The following is a 24944-nucleotide window of genomic DNA, read 5'->3' on the forward strand; positions in this document are numbered from 1 at the left end:
TCTATTCAATTTTTTTGTCTATTCTGTTTACTCTTTGTTAATCTTCTTCAGCGTACTCAAACCCTGATCTAGTTGCCCACTGTGGGGGAATCAGCATGCTGCTACGAAAGATCCTTGACTGTCCCCAGTACCCGCGCATCAACGAGTCGATCGTGGCCACCATACTTCACCTAATCAACTATCCTGCCACACGACACTTTGTGCGCTTCAGTACAGATCTTGAGGTGCGACCTGATTACATGTTGTAATAAATAAATGTTAGAGGGAAGCTCCTGTAGTATATATTTTAGTTGTTTTGTGGTCTAGTGATTTAAGGTGTTCATCAGTCATAATTTTAAGCCCCCGTGGAGCAATTTTGCATGGCCTCTCAAAAATGAAACCAATACTGGTACCTACCTTGAAAATCAGACTCAAATGTGATTCTATAAGTTATCATGATTCATCCAAAATCAGGCTGAAAATAATTTGTAATAATGCTATTAATTAAACCATGGAAAAGGTTATTTTCTATTTTCGTTTTATATCACTAGCTTAAGATACATTTTTACTTCTTTAAATCAGTCATTATTCATTAGCTCGACTATTCGAAGAATAGGTGAGCTATACTACTCGCCCCAGCGTCAGCGTCGGTGTCCGGTTAAAGTTTTAGAGCAAGTTGGGATTTTCACTTATAAATCCAATACCCTACATTCAATTGACTTAATACTTAACACAGTTGTTCAGGGCCATCACATGATGAGGTTAGATAACTCCATATTATCTTTTATACAAATTATGGCCCCTGATTGACTATGGAACTTGGGTTAAAGTTTTAGGGCAAGTTGGAATATTTATTAATAACTTCTATATCCTTTGTTTAATTGACTTAATACTTCACACAGTTGTTCAGGACCATCCCACAATGAGGTTACATAGCTCCATATTATCCTAAATACAAGTTATGGCCCCTGATTGACTTAGGTTAAAGTTTTAGGGCAGGTTAAAGTTTTAGGGCAAGTTGGGATTTTCACTTAAAACTCCAATACTATTCATTCAATTGACTGAATACTTCACACAGATGTTCAGAGCCATCCCATAATGAGGTTAGATAACTCCATATTATCTTTTATACAAATTATGGCCCCTGATTGACTATGGAACTTAGGTTAAAGTTTTAAGGCAGGTTGGGATATTGTTTAATAACTTCTATACCCTTCATTCAATTGACTTAATACTTCACACTAATGTTCAGGACCATCACCCAATGAGGTTACATAACTCCATATCTTTAATACAAGTTATAGCCCCTGATTGACTTAGGTTAAAGTTTTAGGCAAGTAAAAGTTAAGGGCAAGTTGGGATTTTAATAAAAAAAACTTCTATACTGTTCATTAAATGCACTTAATAAAATTCAAAATTATTTACGACCATCTTACAACAAGAAAAATAACTCCGTTTTAAGCCTAAATACAAGTTATGGCCCTTGATTTTTTTAAAAAATTTCCTTTGAAAGGCATATTTGTATAATCTTAACCACATTTTCATAATGGGAAATCAAGTCATTTGAATGACTTGCGTCATTGTTTGGGCGGGCTGGTTGGAGGGCAGCATCAAAGTCACCTTATGTATCAAATAATTTTAGTTAGGTTTGACATAAAGAGACCAAACTTGGTATTATTACATTGTTATTGTATTCTAAGTCAAAGCGGCGTAGTCGAGCGCACTGTCTTATGATGGCTCTTGTTTTGTTATTGTAATGACTAATTTCAAACAGAAACGTCTTTGATATTGGGATATTTTTATTTACTATATATACATTGTAGCTTCATGTAGCTATTCTTTACTGTGACGTCTTTATGCTACTTGAACATTTTTTTTACTTTATCCCAGTCTTCGATATTGGCCTCACATATGATTGCTCTTTTATGTTGGACCATAATGTGTGGAGACTTAGTTTCTGTTTTCACCGTTTCAGCAACTGATAGCACCATTTACAGACTGCCATTTTAGCTACACAGGAGAGGCAACAGACCAAACAAAGTATTGCGTAACATACTATTACAAATAATATTCAAAATCTTAAAGCACAGTTTATTGCCATTAATAATCAAATTGAAAATTTGTATGGGAGATGTTTATATAACTGTGAGTTGCCCAAAAAAGTATATAACTTCTCAGTTGAAATTTGCAGTTAATTCTTGTACTGATGTTCAAACTAAAAAGTTGTTATAAATAAATTAATTGGCACACATGTCTACAGTTACAAGTGAATTCTTCTTAAGTAAATGTGAATGTTACATTTTAAGCTCGAATATTTGAAGAATAAGGAGGGGTATACTACTCGCCCCAGTGTCAGCATCCATTTAAAGTTTGAGGGCAAGTTGGCATTTTCGCTTGTAACTCCATTTCCCTTCCCATGCTTGTTCAGGTTATCACTCCGTTAGGTTACATAACTCCATATCATCTTTACAACAAATTATGGCTCCTGATAAGTGATTGATTAGGAAATGTAAGTTAAGTTTTAGGGCGTATTGTGTCTGGTTAAGATTTAGGGCAACTTGGGGTTTTAACTCGGGTCTCAAATACCATTCATTCATTGTGCTTCATACTGCACACAGTTGTTCACGGCCATCACATAATAAGGTTACATAACTCCATATTATCCTAACCTAGGCACATATTACATCATTTAATACATTTATTTTTAAAACAAAGAGGCGTTTATTTGAGTGCACTGTCCTTTACAGCTTTTGTTATAGTTGCAAGTTTATTTCTGTCTTGTTGCAGGGAGGATCGGGAGAGCAGGTTTGCGGCCAGTCGTATGGCGATTGTTACAGTGATGAGGTCCTGGCCAGGCATTATCCGCTTCTGTCGGCCTGACGGGGCAGGCCTCCAGTCCCTTGTGGGCATCCTGTACCTGCCCTTTCAGGAAATCAGAGTATGGCTAGAGAATAGAACCTGCTCATCTTTAACCTAAAGTATTGCACCAACACTCATGAGGAGTGTTGGTCATCAGGAGTTGTTGCGTGCCTGCCATTTCTTTCAGTTTTCAATGGGTCTTAAAAGAGTAATGGCCATTAAATTTTGTTACATGTAGAGCTTAAAAGTATAACACTCATGAAACTTCATAGGAATGCAAGTCAGCATGGGCTTTGGTGTACTTGCCATTTGCGACTTATTTTGACATTTCCATGGCTAATGCCACTACTCTACATTAAATCATTCCTGTGTCCAAGATGTGTCTGGGGGCATTCATCAACATTGTGATAGGTTTAGTTTGTTCTAGATCTAGAGAATACATGAAATAGATGTTGTGGAACTTATCTGACTTAATTATAGATGTCATCCCACAAGATTTGTTATTGGTCAAGAAAAATTGATTAAATTTACATGTACATGTTCCTATCAGATGCTTAAATAGCTGTCTGGAAATGTATATCATGCATCATATATTCTACCATGCATTTCCCTAACATTTTCAATGTGTCCTACTTTCAGCAAGCAGTTGTTGAGCTGATATTTGAGTTATTTCGACTACCTTTGCCGGACTGGACAGAAGATTTCACCGAGGCCCTTATCAGTATTGGTATGTAATAAGTGTATGCATGATTGTGTTAAAATGGTCTGCTGTATTTGCAATAAATTTTGTGTTATAGGACCGAGTATCAAATGAAATTATCGATATGATATTTGTATCGATACAAAATGACCGATATCTGATATATCATACAATATTTTGTCTAGAATTAAAATTTATAATAAGTGAAGATTGTATGATGAACTATCAACAGCTTGACCTTTTTATTCGCATACTATGATATTAGGCAACACAGGTGAACAAAAACTGAACATATGATCACATAAGGGCCATTGGTTGCATTTTGGTTGGTAAAAGCCGTGCCGATGTGTACATTTAATTTATTTTAACCTGACGCAGTGAGCTCCCCAGTCATTGCAACTTTAAGTGAGCTGTACGATCTAGAAATCGTACATGCTGAAAGTCAAGCGATACAAATTCAATATTCTCGTCCCACTTCATTGATATTTATATCTAGAGTAACCTCAAAATGATTGTATTGACTTTGTAATATTGTTTGTTACAACTTTCAATAATTTAATACACGCCATTTTAGGTAAAGTTGGACATATTTTGTTAATGAATTATAACAGATGAATAGGGATTTAAAGTTTGAAAACAATTTCTTTTTAGTTTAAAATGTAAAAGTGTTGTAGTTTCAAGAATGTTTTGTATCAAGTTCTGAAGTTAAGGCACCTTATATACTTTCATTTATTTTCACGGACCTGTTGGGGACGAAACTGCCAGCATTACCGTACTAGATACGGCACAATATTGTGGAAAACCAATAATGTGGGACGCATGGATGAAAATGATACAAAATAAATAATGAAAACAAATGTTTTTCAAGCTTTTATTTGATCGATATTTTGACTGATACGCGGACGTGTGATACGATATATCAACCAAACGTCTAATACTGGTATTCGATTTGATACTAGAACTGGTTCTCATAGATAGGTACACAATGCACATGATGTACATGTAGGTTGTTCTGAGCTCTATTGAACATGTCATCTAAACCCATGGCTTGTTACTATAGTACTGGTATTGTTATTGTGGACTTAAGTGAAGAGTTAAGTATTTCTCTAACCATTGTTTACAGATCCATCCAAAATGCGGGAAAATTGGCATCTAACTGAAGGTTTTGTGGCCAATGAAGGAAAGTCCATATTGCCAAATACAGCATCAATCAGGTACTGCAGACAAATACTGAAGATGAATTGATGAAGTTATTGACTGCCGTGAATCAGTTATATTTGCAATTATGGACCAATTATTATTTGGGAAAGTATAAAGTCTTTTTTGAACAAACTTAGTTTATAATTTTTGATAATGCCTGATGTTGAATAGAATATCTTAGGCCTGTTTTGAACAAACATCGTTAGTCATAATGGGCAATCCTGTAATTTTATAATAATGTACATAAATATGCCTTTAGATAAAGTCAACTGTTATTGTGAAAATACCTGTTATCATTGTCTGTACCATGTTTTCAACAGGCCCAACCTGGTAGACAATCATATAGCCCTGTTGTTAGCAGCCTGGATTGGAGCTGGAGTCCTTGATGTGAGTAAATTATATTGCAAATCTTTTTTTATTGAAGTTATTTTGAACATTTAGTTGAATTTGTGTCATCTGCAATTGATACCCAGTCACTGGCAGTAGCATGTGTACCGTAAATGACTGGTTATAAGACGCACTTTTTTCCTCAGATTTCAAACTAAAAAAATACCTGCGTCTTACAAACAGAAACAAGCATTTGACTTTTTTTTTCTGAAGTTGATTTCAGGCCGAATTTGGCTTTTCAGAGAAATAAATAAGGAAAAACTGGTTTGTTTACGTTTTTAGAAAGGGATATAACTCAATTAAACTGGATTGAGTTTAACCAGGTTAAAACGGCAGTTGAAGATCGGGATACGGGAGGGGGATTAAAACGTTTCTTATTTTAAAATTTCATTATTGTACGATTCAAATTATTCGATATAATTTTGTACTTTTTCAGGAGTTTTTTTGCCTGCGTCTTATAACGCCTATCATCTTATATCCAGTCATTTACAGTACATTATTCTGTTCATGATTTACATGTTTATTTTTATATGCATAGCCATTTGTTCCCTTAAAAATATTGTTGCATTCCGCCATACTCATGTATATGCAAGGATATGAAAGTGTTATTGAAAGTCACAAGGTCTTGTTTTACCTATCAACATTGATTTCAGGCCTTGGTTGAAGTGATCATAACTGAGACAAATGAACTGTTTGTCAGAGCTGTCATACTGCTGGGGGAACTTTTATACATGGTAAATTTTGAATTATCTGTCTTCATGTTTACTTATCTATACATGTTGATTTACATTGATTTATTGTATATGTGAAAGACATGTTCATCAGTATTTTTGAATATAATATCTATTTTGCTCTATTGATATAATTTGCAGCCTATTTGTATTGCTTGTTACAAAGAATATGGCCGTTTAATATGACTGCTATATTAACGTCAGTATTTCTTATGTCATCACTTAATTTTAGTTAAATTATTGCATTTCCTGAATTGTCAGACCAGTTATTACTGAAAGAAGTCCATTACTTGCTGGCAGAAAAAAACAACAAAAAACATTAGCTAAGTTGTTATTTTGTTTGCAGGCGAACCAGTTGATGCCAGCAGAATGCAGCAACCACAGTCACTACCTGCCCACCCTGATGGCACTAGCATCCTCCTTTGACATAGACAACTCTCAAAGATTGCAAGTTCCATACTTATACTGAAGTTGATGTTTCTTACTGGCCTGATATTGCCTCATATATGTTCATTTTCACCCCATTTTAACTGTTTATAGAGCTATCAAAGAAGTTACAGCTTGTCAGAAAAGATCAGCATATACAACAATGATTTAATGAAAAGACAGTGTATTTACTCAACAAAAACTAAAAACTTCAAATAAACTTTTTTTTTTGATGAAAAAGATTATTCAATGATCAGCTCCAGTTATATGTATTTTGATGTTAATACTTGTCATACAACTCCTTCAGGCAAGCAAGTATAGCTGTGAGTTACCTAGAGCGTATGCACACCCTGAAGAAGCGCGGTCCAATACCCTGTAGCCTCTATCTGGAGCAGATAGTCCGCCAGTCTTTACTGTTCAAGGATAGGTCTCTCTCTCTCAACATGCAGAAGAATAAGCTACTTGATATGCATGTTAGGAAGGTTTGTAAAAGCTCTTTAGTTTCCTCCGAATTGTAAAATAAAATACAAAGTATCTTTGCTGTTTCCTACACATACACTTAATAGTGATAAACAGATTTTCGCCAGTTCTTGAGATTAACTTAAGAAAAAAACCTTTTTAGAGTCCACTTGCATTTGTTCACTTCCTAAAAATAACTTCCTAAAAATAAAATGGAGTCTATTTGAAGTATTGTTTTGAACATACTCTTCAATATTAAGGTACCATCTTTGACATATCAGTAAGATGATTTTACCTGTCAAATATTTCACTTATTCCAATGTATGTGTTTGTGTTTTAGAGGGCCTCGTCCTCGGAGGAAATCTGTATGCAGACATTGCGGGACACCCAGGTGCTCTTCACAAAGGTGGCCAAGAATTGGGACTGGGACCTCATAGAATATGTCCTCAAGGTAACTGTCAGTCTGTTCAAATGATGGCTTTACAATTCCTTGTGTACGAACAGACAATAATGGAGGTACATTTATTTCAATAACAAGTACTCAGGTTCCGATTTTTGTTTGAAAAAGATACATGTAGCATCTTGTTTCTATTTGAAAGTTTTCAACCATATTTATTTCAATACTATTGCAAAACGTTTTCTTCTTTCAGTGGCCAGATGAAAAACTTCGGAAACTTGAAGACCAGATATATCTGAGGTAATCTACAGTGTCAACTGTCTATAGTAGTATTCAGTTGTATATCAAAAGCATACATACAATACTTCTGCACTTTGGGATTTTTTCTCATTGAGTTTTGATTTCGAACAAGCATGTTTGGGACTGTCATAGGCTATGACTCAAATATAAAGGAAATAAAATTCTTTATTTATAACGGATTAATTTTAGGTAGATACATCAACAAATACACATCAAATATTGCAATGTCTCATTTTGTAACTTTAAGTCTTGAATCGAGGGACACAATAACAAAACAAGCTTTGTATTGCTCCTTAAAATAAAAACTTAAACTTCAAATCAAAGCGTCACGGAAACACTCCTATTTTTGAGATTTTTGTTCCATATTTTTCAAAGCGATTACAAAACTGAAATAATAGCAGTGGCCAAAAATAAATTGCATACACTTCATTGGAGTCCGTTACTAGCACCTTAAGGGTTTAATTACGGCAAAGAAGATATTTTAATGAAATAATTTTGTACAGCTTTAATACTAATTCTGCCATTTAAATTACATCGACATTGGTTACTGCTTCTACAAACTAACATTTCTCAATCTTCCGGCAACTTATATCCACAGAAAACTTATTTGCTACGGATTCATTTTGTTACACGACTTTTGTATGTATTAACAATATGTGTATGACCTACATGAACAAATGAAATTGAAAACACAGAAGCTTACATACTGCCTTAATGTTCCACTTGTACTGCTGTGATTCAACTTTCATCATTCATTTCTATCTTCATGTAGATTTCTGAAGCGGCTGTTTTTCTACTTCTCGCCAACCAACCACGAGTTTTCCCGCTTAGAGGCAGACCATGAGATGGGGAGCAAAATTGCCCTCGTTGGATGTCAGCTCATTGACTTCATTGTCAAAGCAGACCAGGTATCATGAAAATTCTCACTGGTAGATAGTCTTCAATGTTGGTGTAAACAGCAACTATGTGTTGCTGCAAAATATAAACTTTATTTGTATGCTGTTTTTTATTCTTTGATACTGTCTTCGTATATTTAACATGATTAAAGGATGCATAGCAGTTTTTTGTTTTTCATTTTTGTCCTGCATATTACATTTTTAGCATAATACTGTTGAATTTACAAACTGTATATGCTCAACAATCAGACTTTCTGGAAAAAAATACCTTGTTTTTCAGGAAGAAGGTGTGAAGCTAATGAGAGAATTCCTCACAGACATCTCCCTGTGCTTGTCAGAGGTATAAAGATGGTTTTGTGTAGACTTTTGTTGACTTGATAGATAGCAAATGTTTTAACCTTTGTAAATGTTTTAACCTTGTAATTACATATTTATAAGTTTTCTGATCTTATAACTTATATGTTTTGCTTGTAAATTGCTTCAAGTATGAACAAGCATTAAATTGATTTATACACTCAATGTATTTACTCTAATACTCATACAGATATACATATGTGCCATATATTCAAATGTGAAATTTGATTTCAGCTACTGGCAGATTTTAGAAATATGGTTTCAATTTTCATGTACCATGTTACATGTATTTTACACAGAGATCAATCTGGCTATGGATTAAAGGATTATATACTCTGATTTCCCCATTGTCAGTGTTGCCATTCTTGTGATTGTAAGGCCATGCCAAGTTGATTCTATGTTTAGCATTATAGGGCGGGTAGGTTTTTACCCTAGAGAATTGGAACAAAAACAAAACATTAACCAAAATCTAATTTATGCAGAGATTTGAGTGAAGAAGTATATCGTGTACAGAGCAAAGTTAATTTTCTTGATGTATGAACCTGCAAATTTATATGGTGATTTGTATATAGATTTCATTTGTGAAATCTGCTGTCAAGGTAGTTTGTTGTAAAGGAAATAAGATTTTTATACTTTTGTTTTTTCTATTGCACTTTGTTTGTGTTTTCCTGCCGGTTAGGTAAGTTTTAAAGTTAGAACCTGGCATAGCTAAACATAGAATCAGTTTGGTATGGACTAAGTTGTCCTACCTTCCCTCCTTGTATTCAGTATCAAAGAAATAAAACCATTATGCAGTGTGTAATTGACAAAAACAATTTGGTTGAAATTGCTAGTGTGCTGATTATGCACACAATTTATGCTGATGAACATGTACATTGCTGACATTATTATTGCTTTAATATGTTCATCCTTATAGTATGTGTAATTTATATCATGATATAACATACTTTGTGTAGGAGATATTTATTACATGTATCTTAAATTTGGTAGAAGCCTGTAGCTTTATTTGTCCAAGAGACTCAATATCTGTTTCCCATGTTGTTAAGTTTGAGTGAATACTAGCATAACACTTCTACTGAAATAACAACTTACTGATGATCTACATCACTATATAGGTAGCCCTGCGAAGAATAGCCCCTGAGTCTGTTCTCAGCCCGGGTAACGTGATCAACACTCTGTCCCACTACTATTTCCTGTTTGTGGGCCGGTTCTCTGTCAATACACGGGGAGATAGACATGTCGAGAAGGCTGGGATTTATCAGCAGTAAGGACCTTATATCAATGATCTTTCCTACATGTACATTTAAGATGATTCATTCTTACTCGTGTGCATAAATGTTTATAAAATAATGTCAAAGGATTTTCTTGATTGGCAACTGGAAATTCAGAAACGGCCACCATTTAATTTTAAAGTCGGTATTAAAACGTTAATATTTTTTAAAATAAATTTAGTGTTTAAACTTTGAATCCTTTAAGTGCATGAAGTTATTTAATAAAATTGCCTTCGGCCACGTGCCAATACGACTGCCTTGGCAAATAACAGGGCAAATATCAAATCACTTACTTATTTACATATAATATTCACTCGTTCTGGTGTGTTAAAATGGTTTGCTACTCTCAAGAACCTGTGCATATGTTGTCATATAAATTCAATAACATATCCACGTTAACTTTTGAACTTTGTCTTGTCTTTTGGGCCAATATTAATACTCTTTCAAGCAGTGCAAGTACTTAAGAAAAGAAATGGTAATACTTTCTCATTACAAATATTGATACAATTATGATATTTGTACACAATATGTTACAGTTTTCTGGACATCATATCTGCAGCCCCGCAGGACAGCTATGTGAAGCTGATCACGTCCAGCCTACACTATGGAAGAGAGGGGAACAGTAGGGCTGTACTGACAAAGGCACTCTGTGCTGGACCAGAGGTGAGTCACATCTATGAAACTAGTGTTTCACCCGTGAAATTTGTTGTACCAAGTGTACAGATATGTTTATAGTTAATGAGGTAATATAGGAGTTATGAGTATAGAATTTCTTCAGAATTTGTTTTTGTACATGTACCTAACATAATTTACAAGCCAAGATGACAAGAAAACATTTTTTAGTATTCTTTTGTCTACCTAAATAATGAAAGTGAAAACACAAAGATTATGTTTGTGGATAACCCTTTGACTACTTACTGAATAATCATTAATGCATTTATGGAAAATATTAATTACTGATAACAAGATTATAACCGTGTATTTAATAACAGAAAGCGCAAATATATTAATGATTGGTGAATTCTAAAAGATTTACTGTGCTTTACTATAGTCCCATGAGGTAGAAATACCTTGTTTTATTCTTATTTCTTTCAAATTAAACTCTGTATCCTTCATAAGATCCATTGTTTTCAATATTTTTTTTGGAATATAAAAAAAACATCTGGGAGTAAGAGTGCATCTTCAAGTAATGAGGAATTAATGAATATTTCAGTCTGGTCGTATGTATGCAACAAAGCTGATGAGAGTGTTGTTGCGGGCGAAGGTCCAGGGATTCTCGTTGTGGGGGATTGAGAGTCTTGTCAACCAGCTGTATGACCAGAGTCTCGGTGTTGCCATGACATCTCTAAGTATCCTGGAGGAGGCCTGTGAACTCAAGGTTAGAAACATGAGGAATTTAACCTGATAGAATTATGCTGGTTTTTTCTCTTTCAACATATTTACATTTACAATCCAAGTTAATATTTGTTAAAAAAATTAACCTTACATATACTGAACCTTTGGCAGTTGTGTAATAAAAGCAAGCAATATGGCAGAGGGTAAATTAGATAATGGCAAACCAGAACATTTGTAACCTTACTCCCTAACTATGTGAAAGCTGAGCGGTTTTAAATATATGTACAATTGAATCCCCTCTCATACCTACAGGAGAACCTGGATGCAGTGATAAAGTTGAAGCCTAACTTCCTGCACCTTGGTGAGAAGGGCCAGATGATCCTGTGTCGCTACATGTCCACCCAGTCAGGCTTCCGCTTCCTCACAGAGGCAAACTACACCATGAATGAACTCAAGAAGTGGCACACGGTATGGCCTGTAGTTTGTTTTAAGTTTCCTGTTTAAGATTTTTTTCATTTTAGTAAAAGGAAATGACAGGCTTCATTTTATTGCCATTGAAGTCTCAATTATGTTTCGCAAATGTCAATTGTAAAATCAGCTGTGTTTGCAGAACCAACAGGGAAAGCTTTAAGTTGTGTTCTTAACACTGTTTTGTAAGTAAATGTAATTTAGAGCAAGTTTGCATTTTCACTTAAAACTCCAATCACCTTCATTCAATTAACTTAATACTTCACATAGTTGTGCAGGACCATCACATTATGAGGTTACATAATTCATTATTATCCTAAATACAAATTATGACCCCTGATTGACTGAAAACCTTGCTAAAACACTTAAGTTACAATGAATTTTGATCAAATATCCAAATTTGTATCAACTTCCTTTTCAATAGATTTGAAACAAAAAGTCTTATTTTCAGTCCTTCAATACCTGCTATGTAAGAATAGTTGAAGAGCTTCTTAATTGTGCTTTAACTACGTATGAAAAGACCTACCAAGGCTCGTACACGAGGCGCTCCAGCAAGAAGTAAGTAATATTAGATTACAAAAAGTTTGACTGTTTTCATCAAATAATTTATAATGCATTTTTGAACAAGTTCCGTGATTTAAATAAATTTGTATTTTGAATGTAATGTTGTTTGCTTTTTGTTTGGAAGGTACGTGTACAATGCATGTATAAAATGTATTGATTTACATTTCATTTCCTAAATTAAATTATAGTTACTGCTCCCATATTTATTAAAACAATACATAAAGTGTGAATTGTATAATTTTAGTCACAAGGATATTTGGTGTAGTAACTGTTTTGTACATAATGTCAAGGACAATGTTAAATAAGTAACCTACATACAAGGGTAAATTATTGTAAATTATCTGCACGGTTAGACCTCTCTCTACTGTCTTCCATTCTGATATGAGATGTCATAAATGAAAACATAGAAAACGCTTTTAAATGACAATATGGTACAAATCTATTTGAAGGATTTTACAGTTATCTTGATATAAAACCATAGTGAGAAGTTTGTGATACTTTATTGATAAGGCGACAGAAGAGGGATGTGTACCTGCCCTTCCATCTGTATGGTGAGCTGGTCCAACACAAAGAGGGATTCCAGCTACTTAGACAGCAGGTCTGAATTGTATTATTTAAGCATCTTAAGAACATTTTAAAACATTTTAACCTAAGTGTAAAAATGAATTGGTATTTTTCTTGAATATATATATATATATATATATATATATTATATATATGGCAACGAGTAGTAAAATTGGTACTCGAGACCTCGGACAATCTTTCGATGGAGTATTCGGGTAGTCGATTACTCAGAAAAAATGAATTCGTTTTTGGGAAAGACAAGATGGTGTATACATGTATCATTCATGGCGTATATTGTGTGTGGTCTTATTACTATTGGTCATTTTCATCTTTAAATTAGACTTTCATTATGTACTTTAACAGAAAACTAAATAAAAGGAAAACAAATGTTGTTTCATGCTTTTAATTTTGTCTTCACTTTCACTTTAATGATTTTATATATAAGTATGCACTGCAAATTAGCTACAATATAGCTGGAAAGTTAAACCCGGATTTTATTCGAGCATCTAGATAGTCTAGATTTATAATGAACATCAATCAGAATTACAATGAACAAAAATTAATAGCATGCATAAAAATAATGAGCGAAATACTTTGTACTGTATTATTGTTGTTTACCTCATTGATATTCATAATTCTTGATTTAAACTATCAACCAATCAATTGTGATAATCATTGCAAAAATAGTTAAAATATGCCTATTAAGAAATCAATGCTCGTAACGGTATCGTCCATTGTTTGGTGAAAGGTCTTTCATTGGTAAACAATAAAATTGTGTAGGTGAAAGTTCCGCTATCAAAACTTCGCTAATTGACATCAGTGCTAATTGGAAATAGGGGCCCTTTGTTGACAGTTTGCAACTCTCAACAAATTTATTAGGGTCAATTGTGTACACAGCGGGGATTAGAGGGACCGTAAATTGTCCTTTTGGCAACTAACCAGATCTGTTACTTCATCTGTAAATCGTAAATTTGTGATTTTTATAAAAAAAAATCCGAGTACTCGAGTAGTGATTTGGTACTCGACTACTCGGACGTTCGATCGAGTACTCAAGTGCTCGGGTACTTGTTGCCATCCCTAATATATATGCAAACATGTGTTAGACAACTGATTATTTCTGTATAACATCGAAGCCATACGCATTTTCCTCGCCTTCCAGACATATCTTGAGGGCTACTTTGACTGCATTCGTACCTTTGAGCCCCAAACTGAGAGTGAAGTCCTGCAGCTCAAAACAGCACTATGGGCTGTGGTGAGTAAACAATTTACTTTGAGAAATCAATTGAGGAAAATTTACTTTTTACATGTATTATTATGTTTTCATGTCACTTACAAGTCATGTTCTGAAAAAAGTTTTCAGACTAAGCTTGTATCTTTGTATAATCAAATAACATCAATCATGGTGTAGATACATCTTTCATTACTTGAACTACTGATTTTTAAATAGATAAGACGAGAGGCAAGGGAGAAAATGTATTATTATCACAACCCATATAGTGTTTCTCAGAGCAAAATAACAATTTCTGTAACATGGTTATGATTAAAAAATACACTTGAGTATTCTTTAGTGCATGTGCCCATCTGGTTTAGGCCTTTCAGACTGTAACTTAACCATGCATAAGGGATTTTTTAACCTAGTTCTTATTTTAACTATGAGAAAATGGCCTGTCAAGTACAGAACCTATGACCTTATCAATAGGTCAAAGGTCAAGGTCACACTTCAGGTAATTGGTTAAAATTCCTTGTACACTGGCTTATCCGGGTAGTAACTTGTCCATGCTTTGGGGATTTTAACATAACTTGGCACAAATGTTCACAAGACCCATGTCTACAGGTCAAAGGTCACACTCATAAGTCATTGATCAACATTCATTTTATTTTGGCTTGTCAAGGCAGTAAATAGGCCATGCATTGTGATACTTCAAAATTACTTGGCACAAATGTTCAACAAAGAAAGAAAATTCAAAGTGTGGTGTGCCCATGTCTGTTTGTCAAAAGTCAAGGTCACGCTCAAGAGTCATTGGTCAAAATTTCTTGCTTTTTGGTGCTTGAGTGTAGGTTAGCCATGCTATTGGGGATTTTAAAATAACTTGGTACATTTGCTCACCTTTGAAAGACGACATGTTGCGTGACATTGGCAGGCTTGACATTGTTGGCATTTCGCTGACATGCTTATTAGTATTTAACAAAAATATTCATACTTATTTTTGGACTGTATCATATTCTTATGACCTACCCTGAGTTTTTATCAGACACTTATAATTGTTCAATAATTACAGAGGGGGGATATGGCAGTCTCTGACTGCTTCTTGTCCAATTTGCACTTCTCTTGCTATTTTATTCCACAAATGATATGAACCACTTAGATTCACTCTCAACATAGAACTGAATTGATGATGATCAAGCTTCTGAACATAACTAACTACTTTGCCACATGTTTAACTGGTAGTTTAAAAAAACAACTGACTTGAGAAGTAATATTTTCACAATTTGTACGCTGACAGGGGCTAACATCGTTGCCAGTGATAGCCTTGTAATTGTACATAAGGTACATCTGTCGTATATGTATGTATTTGGTATGTTAGATACAAAGAACTGTTTTCAATGCAGATTTCAGGCAAAAAAACCTATTTCTTGCCCATTTCACAGGGTCACATCAGCATGTCATCATGGGGTGTGAGCTGGCTTCAGGATGAAAAGATTGTCCCTGAAATAATCCGCAAGGCTGAGGAATCTAGCGTATATTCCATAAGAGGGTAGGCTCTCATATTTAAGTATTGTTTCAGTATCTTTTTATGCATGAGCACAAGCATTTTTATTGCTGATGGATATGTCTATATAAACTTACTGCAGTGTAAATTGTTAGCAACTGACAGTTGTCTCCCCTGCAACTATAAATAGACATTTGAAAAATATATGCAATGACCTTCTTTGATCATAGTGTAACATGCCGTTATATAATTACAATTGAACACACATGTACACCTTTTTTACTTATTCAGGACAGCCTTCTTTGTGTTGGGGATGATATCCACAACGAGGGAAGGGGCCGAACACCTGTCTCAGTATGGCTGGGAGTCACGTTGGAACACACGGGCTGAACGCTGGCCACTTGTGGAGGACCACTCTTCACTCCTAGATGAATCTATGGATGAAATGCAGTCGGAGATGGGGTTTTCCATGGGTGCCTCTCGACTAGAGCTGGGCAGTCCTGTGAGCAACCTGGATTTTATTGCTGAAGAGCATTTTAAACTTGGGGCTACGGGGAGGTCGTTACCAAATGGTGATGAAGATGAAGATGTTGATTGTGATGAAGACGAACAGGGGCTAAATATGCCTTTGTTTAGACAAACATCATTGACTTACAGCCCTGAGTTAAGGCATAAAGGTGTGCGATTAAAACACAGGACATTACCCCTGCCTGGAAAAGGCAATAGAAGTCAGACTGTACCATCCCGGTCACTCACTATACGTAGTCAGGCCTTCAGCGAGGGTGTGTCAGACAGGACTCGTAGTGTGGAGCACATATCAGCTGGGAGAAGGGATTTTAAAATATCTAGTGAACAAAGGAGTCGATCATTTAATTTAGATGATAAATTCAGGAATTATTCCAAAAATAGTGCCAAAGCTGTGATAGACAGTGATGGAAATTCTTATGAACATAAGAATGAAAATAACAATATTAATAGTCAGTCTGATGTTATATCTAAATCTTCCACGGATAAAGATAGTGATGAAACATGTAAATGTGATTCAGATATCGAAACTATATGTGTTCAGAGTGATTGTTCATTAACTTCGACATCTCCAAATAATGCCAAAGACAACCCTGACAATCAGTCAGAACAGTCATTATTAACAGGCTCAGCACAAAACCAGCCAAGTTTAAAACCAACAGAACAAAGTGATGTATTAATAAGTGTCACAGACACGGATCAGGTCACAAAAGAACAAAAGGATGAATCTGATATTAGTGAGTCATCTAAGAGAAAGATTCATGATGATGAAGCAGCATTCAAAGCAGATAAGAGCAATAATGAGGATGTTGCAGTAAACCATGAGGGAACTGATGTGGTTCAAAATGACAGCTCAGCTTTAATTGTAGAGGGTAATGAAGGTTCTTCTGAAAAAGGGCTTAAAGCAACAGATTCAGATGAAATGTTCAGAAGACCGTTGCTTAAAGCATCAAAGGAAGAACAGAGTAGCAGCAGTGAAAGTGGCAGAACTACCAGTAGTAAAAGTCGCGCTGATAGTTTTAACACTGACACGAACACTAGTGGTATAGGTTCTTACGATTCTGGTCACCATGGTGTAATGGAGTCTCACTCCCTTAGTCCGATAGCCAGTACAAACTCTCTTGAAATAGGGGAAGTTCAGATGAGACATAAGGATAGAAAGGATTCTCGTGAAAGCAACATGCATCATTCAGTGATGATGCGACGTATGTCGAACCTTACCCGTGTTCCGAGTGTAAGACGTCAGTCTAGTCCAGGGATAGGTATTTTGCCAGCTTCCAAATATTTTGACTTTTCTGAGAACGCCATTATGTACACCACAGCTCGGGATGCGATGGGATATGCGACTCTCAGAAACTTGATGAAGAGCAGACAGATCAGCCTGGATATGGAGTCGGACTATGGAATTACCAACCTGTATGACAGTTTTGGGAGCTCTTCAAGCTTAAACAGAACCTCAAGTATAGACAGCACTGCATTACAGAGGCCAACCAGGTATATTTTGTGATTTACCACTCCTATTTATTGCATGTTACATCTATAACTAGGTCATCTAAGTAATAATTACTGTACTCTTAACCAGAGTTATTAAAATAGTGATATCAATTATAAGGGAAGTGGGTGAAGTACTTGTTTGTACTGCGTTGTCAAGGACAACATTCAATAACCAGCATGTGTGTATAAGTAAACAGCGTTGTAATTTATCTGATGATAGTCATAGCATTGATAAGCTCCGCCTTCTTGTTACTGTTCAGATGAAAACAAAAAATCACTATCCAACATGGTATGAAAGAAAATAAATATTATGTATAAAAAAGGTTCAAACTCAAAAGAATGATATTAAAGGATGAAATGCCTAAATGGAAATAGATGCAAATCTGTATTTTACTCATTTTATCTTTATTTATACAATACTGTTGTGTTTGCAGCTTAATGACTTACAATCTAAGTGGTATTTCCCTGAGTGAAATGGACGCTTCAGGGAGTTACCCTCCGAAGGCGCGGCTCTACCAGCAGCGCCCCCACACTGGACAGGCAGAGTTCAGGGGACTCACCCTCCCTGTAGACATACACATGATGTTTGAGGTATGCTGGCTGTCTCTTTTGTATCAATTATCCAAGTTTGGTGAGCAGACATGTTTGTGAATTTTTGTTGAAAAGTGAATAATTATGATTTTTAGCTGGACTATTCGAAGAATAAGGAGAGCTATACTACTCACCCAAGCATCGTGGTCGGCGTCACACCTTGGTAAAGGTTTTGCATGCAAGCACCTTTAAGTCATTATCACAGTAAATACATCATGTATTGCATTGAAACTTTAGATATGTATTCCCAACTATCTAACCTACTAAATTAATGAAGTTAGATAACACTTATTTGAATTTAATGCAAATAATGGGCCTTTATTATTTGACTTAGAAATTCTGGTTAAGGTTTTGCATGTAAGCACACAGAGGTTAATATCTCAGCAACTACTTGATGTATTGCATTGAGACTTTATACAATGGTACTCAACCATCCAACCTTCCTAATAAACCAAGTAATATAACTCTAGTTTGTGTTTAATGTAAATAATGACCCTTTATTATTCGACTTAGAAAATCTGGTTAAGGTTTTGCATGTTTAATCTTAAACCAATCAGTATTTTTCTGTACATTTTTTCTGTACAGGCCAGTGAGACAGATCTTAAACCAATCAGTATTTTTCTGTACAGGCCAGTGAGACAGATGACAAAGAGGGCTGTATTCTGGGAGAAAACATTTCCCGCCAAGTGTCTTTCATGCAACAGTCTGAATCTGGAGGAAGCTTGTTTGTAGACAGCACAGAGGGGGGTAAACTGCCGAAGAGTGAGAGCGGTCAGGATATGGGGGCTGTCCGGCAGGAAATTGAGGGTTAGGCTTATATTTAGTTATTTTGATGTTCGTGTATGGCAAACTTGTTTATCTGAGGTGAATATTCCTTATTTGGTGATTTTTGTAGTAATCAAAAATGACTGGCATTTTGCGACTTTGAAATTCTTTTGTGGAGGATTCTTAAGTTTAGAAAGCAGAATGTTGTGGTCGAAATTAACATGAGCCCCCTAGTCCTGCACTGGTAAAATATCTTTCGAGCTTGCTGAATTTTTGAATTTTATTTAGCAGGGTTGTTAAAAAATCAAATGCCAAGCAATAGTATAAGAAATCGGGCTTGTTCATCCAAAAGTCTAATTTCAATGACTAAACTGAGTTTAGAACAAATTGTGACAGAATGCAAGAGATTGGTAATCGTCCTTTATTCAATCCCATGTATTGGAACCTTCTCATGGTCTCTCATAATGGACATACATGTTAACTATGGCCAAGAAATGGGCACTCGTATGATTGGTATCCACACAAAGCTGTCTGTACAATTCAGCTAAAATAAATATTCTAAAGCATGAAGATCATACCAATTAAAAATATTGTTTGACCTTCCAGCAGCACGGGGTTCCCGTTCCCGAGCAACATCGAATGTGGATGTGACACCTCAGCCCCTGTCCAGTGAACACCTTGTGGACTACTGTGTGCTATGTAGGGGCCGTCGCAGTAACAGCAACATGCACACCACGGATGGTAGGCTGGGTTGAACTGTAATAAAGCTATGAAGATATGTTGGTTTTATTGAAAAAAGGAATTCATAGAGAACAAACAAGTTCACACACAAAGATGTAAATTTTTGTTTTTATAACAAGTATAATGTATTATATTTATACTTGAATATTAAAAGTTCAGAGGAAAATATATTTTTTGTTGTTTCATAAAATATGCATGTATACCTTGCACAAAATAGATTTTCTTCCTCTTGATTACATTTGAATACTGGTACTGATAATTTTCTTTGACATTTTAAATTATACTCTACATGTATGTATTTTTCAGAGGGTGATGTAGGTGAGGTGGGTGGGGCTGGACGTGGTAGGGGCCGGTCTAGCAGCGTGAATGAGGCCCTGGTAGACACCTCCAGTAGCCTCAATAGTACCGGGTCTGACTCGTGTAAGTAGCTTCTCGGTGTGAAATGACCTACAAGTGAACATGTTTTAGTAGAAGTAAATGCATTTGGCTCCTTTAATTAGGACTTGCGATTCCTTTGGACATTATACTGGGCAGTCCAGTTTTTTGAGAAGTAAATGTGATTGGCTCTGTCCATTACCAGAAATACAGGTAATTGGCTGATGATTCAGGACATTGGTAATTAACATCATTTCTTATTTTAAACGTGAACTTTTTGATGATGTGCTTATATATTGAAATAAAACGAGCACAGCTGAAAATTGTTTGTAATCTTGTTAAAAATACTGCAGATCACAAGTGTATCCATTGTTAACATTACCAAAGTTCTGAACAATCATAAGTGTAATAATTTCGTGTGTGTTTACTGGTCCATGTAACTAATACATGTGTAGATGAACTTCTTTGGATACTTTTTCCACCAAAGAAAATCATTGTACATGTTCATGAAGTTTCAAAGCTTCTTCAGTTACAATATCAAGCACAATGTTTGCAGTCTATGCTATGGCCTACACTATCATATTGGAAGAAATGCACATTTAATATATACGCTATAGATAATAACATTTTAACTTTTTTGCTTTCAGCTGCCTCCAAGATGAGTTATGACACGCCAATGGGGAGGACGCTTGTTCGTAAAGAGATGTTACGATTTGTCATCAACCTCAGCAGCTCTGTGGGAGTGAAGGGAGCGGAACAGGGATTGCTGGCGTAAGTTGTCTCCAGCTTCTCAATCTTTATAAACTCTAAGGACTTGACAGGATGCAAGATGTAAGGTACATTAATGATTCCAGTAGTCATCATTCCAGTCTTGACAAGAGCTACATGTATATTAAACAGATTTAATACTTATTCGGTACACATACATGTACTGAAGAAAGATAAATGTGGGCAATGTTCAAGATTTAGTGAATATTGAGGCAAACCTTTAAGGCAAATATTGAGATGTGGTAATGCCATATTTAAAAGATGACTCGACCATGTTGCAGATTGAAGCAAAAGTTCCCTAAGGCGTTCCAGGATCTGTGTTTCTACTCAGACGTGTCCCATCTGTTGGGAACCTGTTCATTTCGCCTCACGGCTCGCAGATTTGTACAGGAACTATTTGAGGAACTCAATATAACAAAGGTAATTGTAAATATAAATTGAAATTTTATGTGAGTCTTTTTAGGTATTTGTTCACTTACATGTTTTTATTCAATGGCAGTATTTATAAAAAAAATAACCAATGATCAAATTTCGATCAAATTGGACAGCTGCCTGCTGCTGTAAAAAATTCACAACATGCTGATAAAGGATGATTTTCATATTGCTGATGATACCGGTAGTATTAATTTTATTCTTCTTCATTCAATGCATTTCTGATCTTTAATCTTAAATCATTATCAAGATACATGTAAAGTAAATCAGCAGAAAATATTTCTCACACCTCTTCTTCTTTCACCCAGTTGTTGGATGAGGCGTGTGACATTCTGGGTATAGATGATACAGCAGAAAAATCTGTCGTCGACAACACCCTCCCAGAACAGTTCGATGGTTTCGATGACTTCAGTTGACACCGACTTACAAAATGCGAGACTTGTCGAATTTACCAGGTTTATATGATTGGCCTAATGAACTTTGTATATGCCAGTCTGGTTAGCATTGGCTTGGTTTCAAATTCCAGCCAGGGCTTATGTGATGTTGGTAACCAAGTTGTATCACTTCCTCCAAATTCTTATGTATTCCTTTTGGTTTTAAGACCACAGTCATTGTGCCAATTAATATTGTGTCCAGATTATAACGTTGTAACAGGATTGTAAACATGATACATACGATACAGGTAATTCCTGTCTAGGAAATCTATTATTATGCAGTGGCAATGGTGTTCAGATTATCAAGATTAATCGAACAGTTTGCTTATACACAAATTAATATACATATGTACATGGTGATTAAAATCAGAATTTTGGATAAACACGTCCAAATTCTTACATAACTGCTTGGCATCAAAAGTCATACCAAGCCCTGTATATGAAATCAAAAATTTGTTCAAGCCTTACACTCATTTAACCAGTGTAGGGCTTGAGGGCTTGAGCTTATTTGCAAATCACTTATGTATGTGTTACTGTATATGCAATTAATTTTCAATGTGAGTCATCCCATACAGTCCACTGTTTTAATTATGTTAAAGATGGACATTAAATGCGTTTGTCTGTATTGCTGCTTTTATCTTGAGATGAAGAAACTACCTGTATGCAGTCTGTACACCAAGAATGTGGTCATTATTTCTCATAAACATATCCAAGCTTTATCATTGTAGTTAATGTTTACACTTGCAAGTGGACTCCTTTGTGATGAATGGTTACTGAAAGATGTATTTTTGTAATTATATACTCAAGAATTGTTGACTTATTTATTAAATTGTTGAGATTCATGGTATATTGTACATTGATGTATATTTATCCTGATCTAGGGTACAATTTGTTGCTTGTTAAGCGATTGTAATGTTTTGTTGTTTTGAATGTTAAAGATTTATTCCAAAGTCTGTTGTACGAAAACCGTTACCAGGTAATTTTGTTCTATTTTACATATTTATAACCATTGTTAACTATATGATTTGTATATATATATATGTATGTTAATTGGATCGGGATGAAACTGATAGAATAATATTTTTATACACTTCTTTTTAACTCTTTGAATTGATTAAAATTTTATGCTTAAGGGAAGGCCTATTGTAATAACAACATGATAAAAAGACATGCTTGTGTCCGTCCAGTGCTGATGAGTTTTAACTTAAAAGGTTAACTATCAGTGGGTTAAGTGAATCTGCAAAGGTTCAAGTTAAGTTTATTAAGTCTGCAGCAAAAGATTGCAGATAAAATGATGAAAATGCCATTTTCTTGTGGATAATTTCACCCGGCAAGTGGTATTGAATGAATACTCCCATGAAGTCATTATGCCCCCTTCAGACTCTACTGTGAGTGTGTTTTCCTTTAACTTGGTTCTTTATTTCACTTTGTAGATGTTGGAACAAAATGCTTTTATTCACCACTTTTGGTTGCAGACTACAAAAACCTGACTTGAACCTACGTAGATTCACTTTAACATTGATCCACACAAGCTGTCCACCTCAACTTTAAATGCTATTGTCTTAAACTTCCTTACCTCAAGCGAATCTTTGTCACGATAACCCATAAATGTTCAAAAAGATGGTTAATTTTTTGTCTGTCTATCTCCTAGGATTGATAAGGTCCTACACTTGATATGCATACATCATTCTCTGTCATAGCCTAAGTCAAACTGTAGATTTGCTATATTTAGGGAGGGATAAATGATATAATATGGAAGCAATCCATATGTCCATGTCAAGGTGAAAGATTAACTCACAGAATTGGTCTAAACACAAAGACCCTAAAAAATCCCTTGTGAATTAAAGCTGTCTAAAGTAATCAATGATTATTCCTGAAAATCATATTTGTTTACGTTATCTTTTATTATTGGTAGATTAATCGGGCAGTTTTGTTACGTTCCTGTAATTCAATAGACTGATCACATCAGTGCTGATGAACCATTTTGATTCAAATGGACACATGGAAGTGGAAACAATTACTTAAACCACTGGTTAGATGATTAACATTATATATTAAATATAGGTGGTGTGTAAGCTTATTTATATTCGCACTCGGGCAACGCCAGTTTGGCGATTACTCCGATAAGATTGTTAGTCATTTTACGTTTTTGGAGCATAGTGTACAGACAGAATGTAACCCTGGTTGGAGCTACCCTAGTTATTTAATGTGCACCAGCCTGTAGCACTGTCACACTGGACCCCCATTTAAGGTCCCTCCTGGAAGACTATTAGTATTATTTATATTGTTGCGACGGAGAATCAAACCTGCAACCCCTGGATTAACAGTCAAGTGTGTTACCATTAGACCATGGAGCCAACACACATTATATATACATTGTATTTAATTGATTTTTGCATTTTCTTTGGTCAGTGTTATTAGTCGTGCAATAAACAGATTCTAAATGTATCGAGTTTCTAAAAGCACATACTGGGTTAAAAGCAAAACCAAATGAGCTACATGTATGTTTATAAATTCAGAGTTAATGTCTGACCATGACTTTTAAGTACAATAGAATATTGTTGACGCCAAGTTCACTCACCAATATAGAGTTGTGTCTATTGTTTACATGGTGTTTTTGGTTGTGTCATTTAACCAGTTTTCAACTCCATTTATTGTTGTAGCTAATATCATTTGTTTTAATTATTTATTATAAACAGTATATCCATCTTATAATACAAGTGTGCAAAAAGACTATAAATGAAATAAATGAAAAAATATTCATATTTTGTCATATCTTCCTATACATTGTTGTTCATATATCAAACTGTCTCTATCTGTCAATCAGACTGACAGACACATCTGAAATGGAAGATAGACATATTAAACGAGGTGTTTGTATACATTATGCCCACGTGACTGTGATCTTTGGTGACGATGAAACAAATTAGCATAATCTATTGGTCTAGTACTAGCTATGAGTAAAGAAGCATGGTCCAAAGTTCACTGTCCTAAGGTTTTATGCCAACTGACTTGGAAACAATAGGAGTCATCTACCTATGAAATACAGCAGCATTTCAAGGGCCGTAATTCAGTCATGCATTGGCAGATCTGGCTGATTTAAGACAAGAACCGAGCTCTCATGGACATCTAACAACTATATAAGTTTGATATCAATTGTTTACAGACGCACAGACACTGCCTCAACCCATTTGGCCAGTCAAGCTAAAAAACAGGGG

At 35.2% G+C, this 24944-nt stretch overlaps 1 protein-coding gene across 2 annotated transcripts in view; it reads left to right on the plus strand.

Moving 5' to 3' along the window:
• Positions 1-24487, plus strand: part of LOC128213844 (rapamycin-insensitive companion of mTOR-like) — a 31497-nt gene extending 7010 nt beyond the window's left edge. Inside the window, exons 6-34 of one of the 2 annotated variants that reach the window (XM_052919904.1) lie at positions 52-224; positions 1955-2019; positions 2767-2917; positions 3478-3565; positions 4662-4752; positions 5059-5125; positions 5779-5859; positions 6203-6303; positions 6590-6764; positions 7082-7192; positions 7392-7438; positions 8211-8346; positions 8615-8674; positions 9804-9952; positions 10496-10622; positions 11173-11337; positions 11607-11762; positions 12214-12320; positions 12837-12924; positions 14050-14142; positions 15540-15646; positions 15893-17620; positions 18055-18211; positions 18841-19018; positions 19583-19717; positions 20024-20137; positions 20740-20863; positions 21142-21280; positions 21601-24487. In XM_052919904.1, coding sequence (XP_052775864.1) covers positions 52-224; positions 1955-2019; positions 2767-2917; positions 3478-3565; positions 4662-4752; positions 5059-5125; positions 5779-5859; positions 6203-6303; positions 6590-6764; positions 7082-7192; positions 7392-7438; positions 8211-8346; positions 8615-8674; positions 9804-9952; positions 10496-10622; positions 11173-11337; positions 11607-11762; positions 12214-12320; positions 12837-12924; positions 14050-14142; positions 15540-15646; positions 15893-17620; positions 18055-18211; positions 18841-19018; positions 19583-19717; positions 20024-20137; positions 20740-20863; positions 21142-21280; positions 21601-21708 — 5021 coding nt within the window. In that variant the 3' untranslated portion in view covers positions 21709-24487. The remainder of the gene's footprint in view (positions 1-51; positions 225-1954; positions 2020-2766; positions 2918-3477; positions 3566-4661; positions 4753-5058; positions 5126-5778; positions 5860-6202; positions 6304-6589; positions 6765-7081; positions 7193-7391; positions 7439-8210; positions 8347-8614; positions 8675-9803; positions 9953-10495; positions 10623-11172; positions 11338-11606; positions 11763-12213; positions 12321-12836; positions 12925-14049; positions 14143-15539; positions 15647-15892; positions 17621-18054; positions 18212-18840; positions 19019-19582; positions 19718-20023; positions 20138-20739; positions 20864-21141; positions 21281-21600) is intronic. The other variant, XM_052919905.1, reaches the window with a different exon arrangement.
• The last annotated feature ends 457 nt before the right edge of the window (positions 24488-24944 follow it).

The sequence above is a fragment of the Mya arenaria genome, chromosome 13, assembly GCF_026914265.1.
Source record: "Mya arenaria isolate MELC-2E11 chromosome 13, ASM2691426v1".
NCBI lineage: Eukaryota > Metazoa > Mollusca > Bivalvia > Myida > Myidae > Mya > Mya arenaria.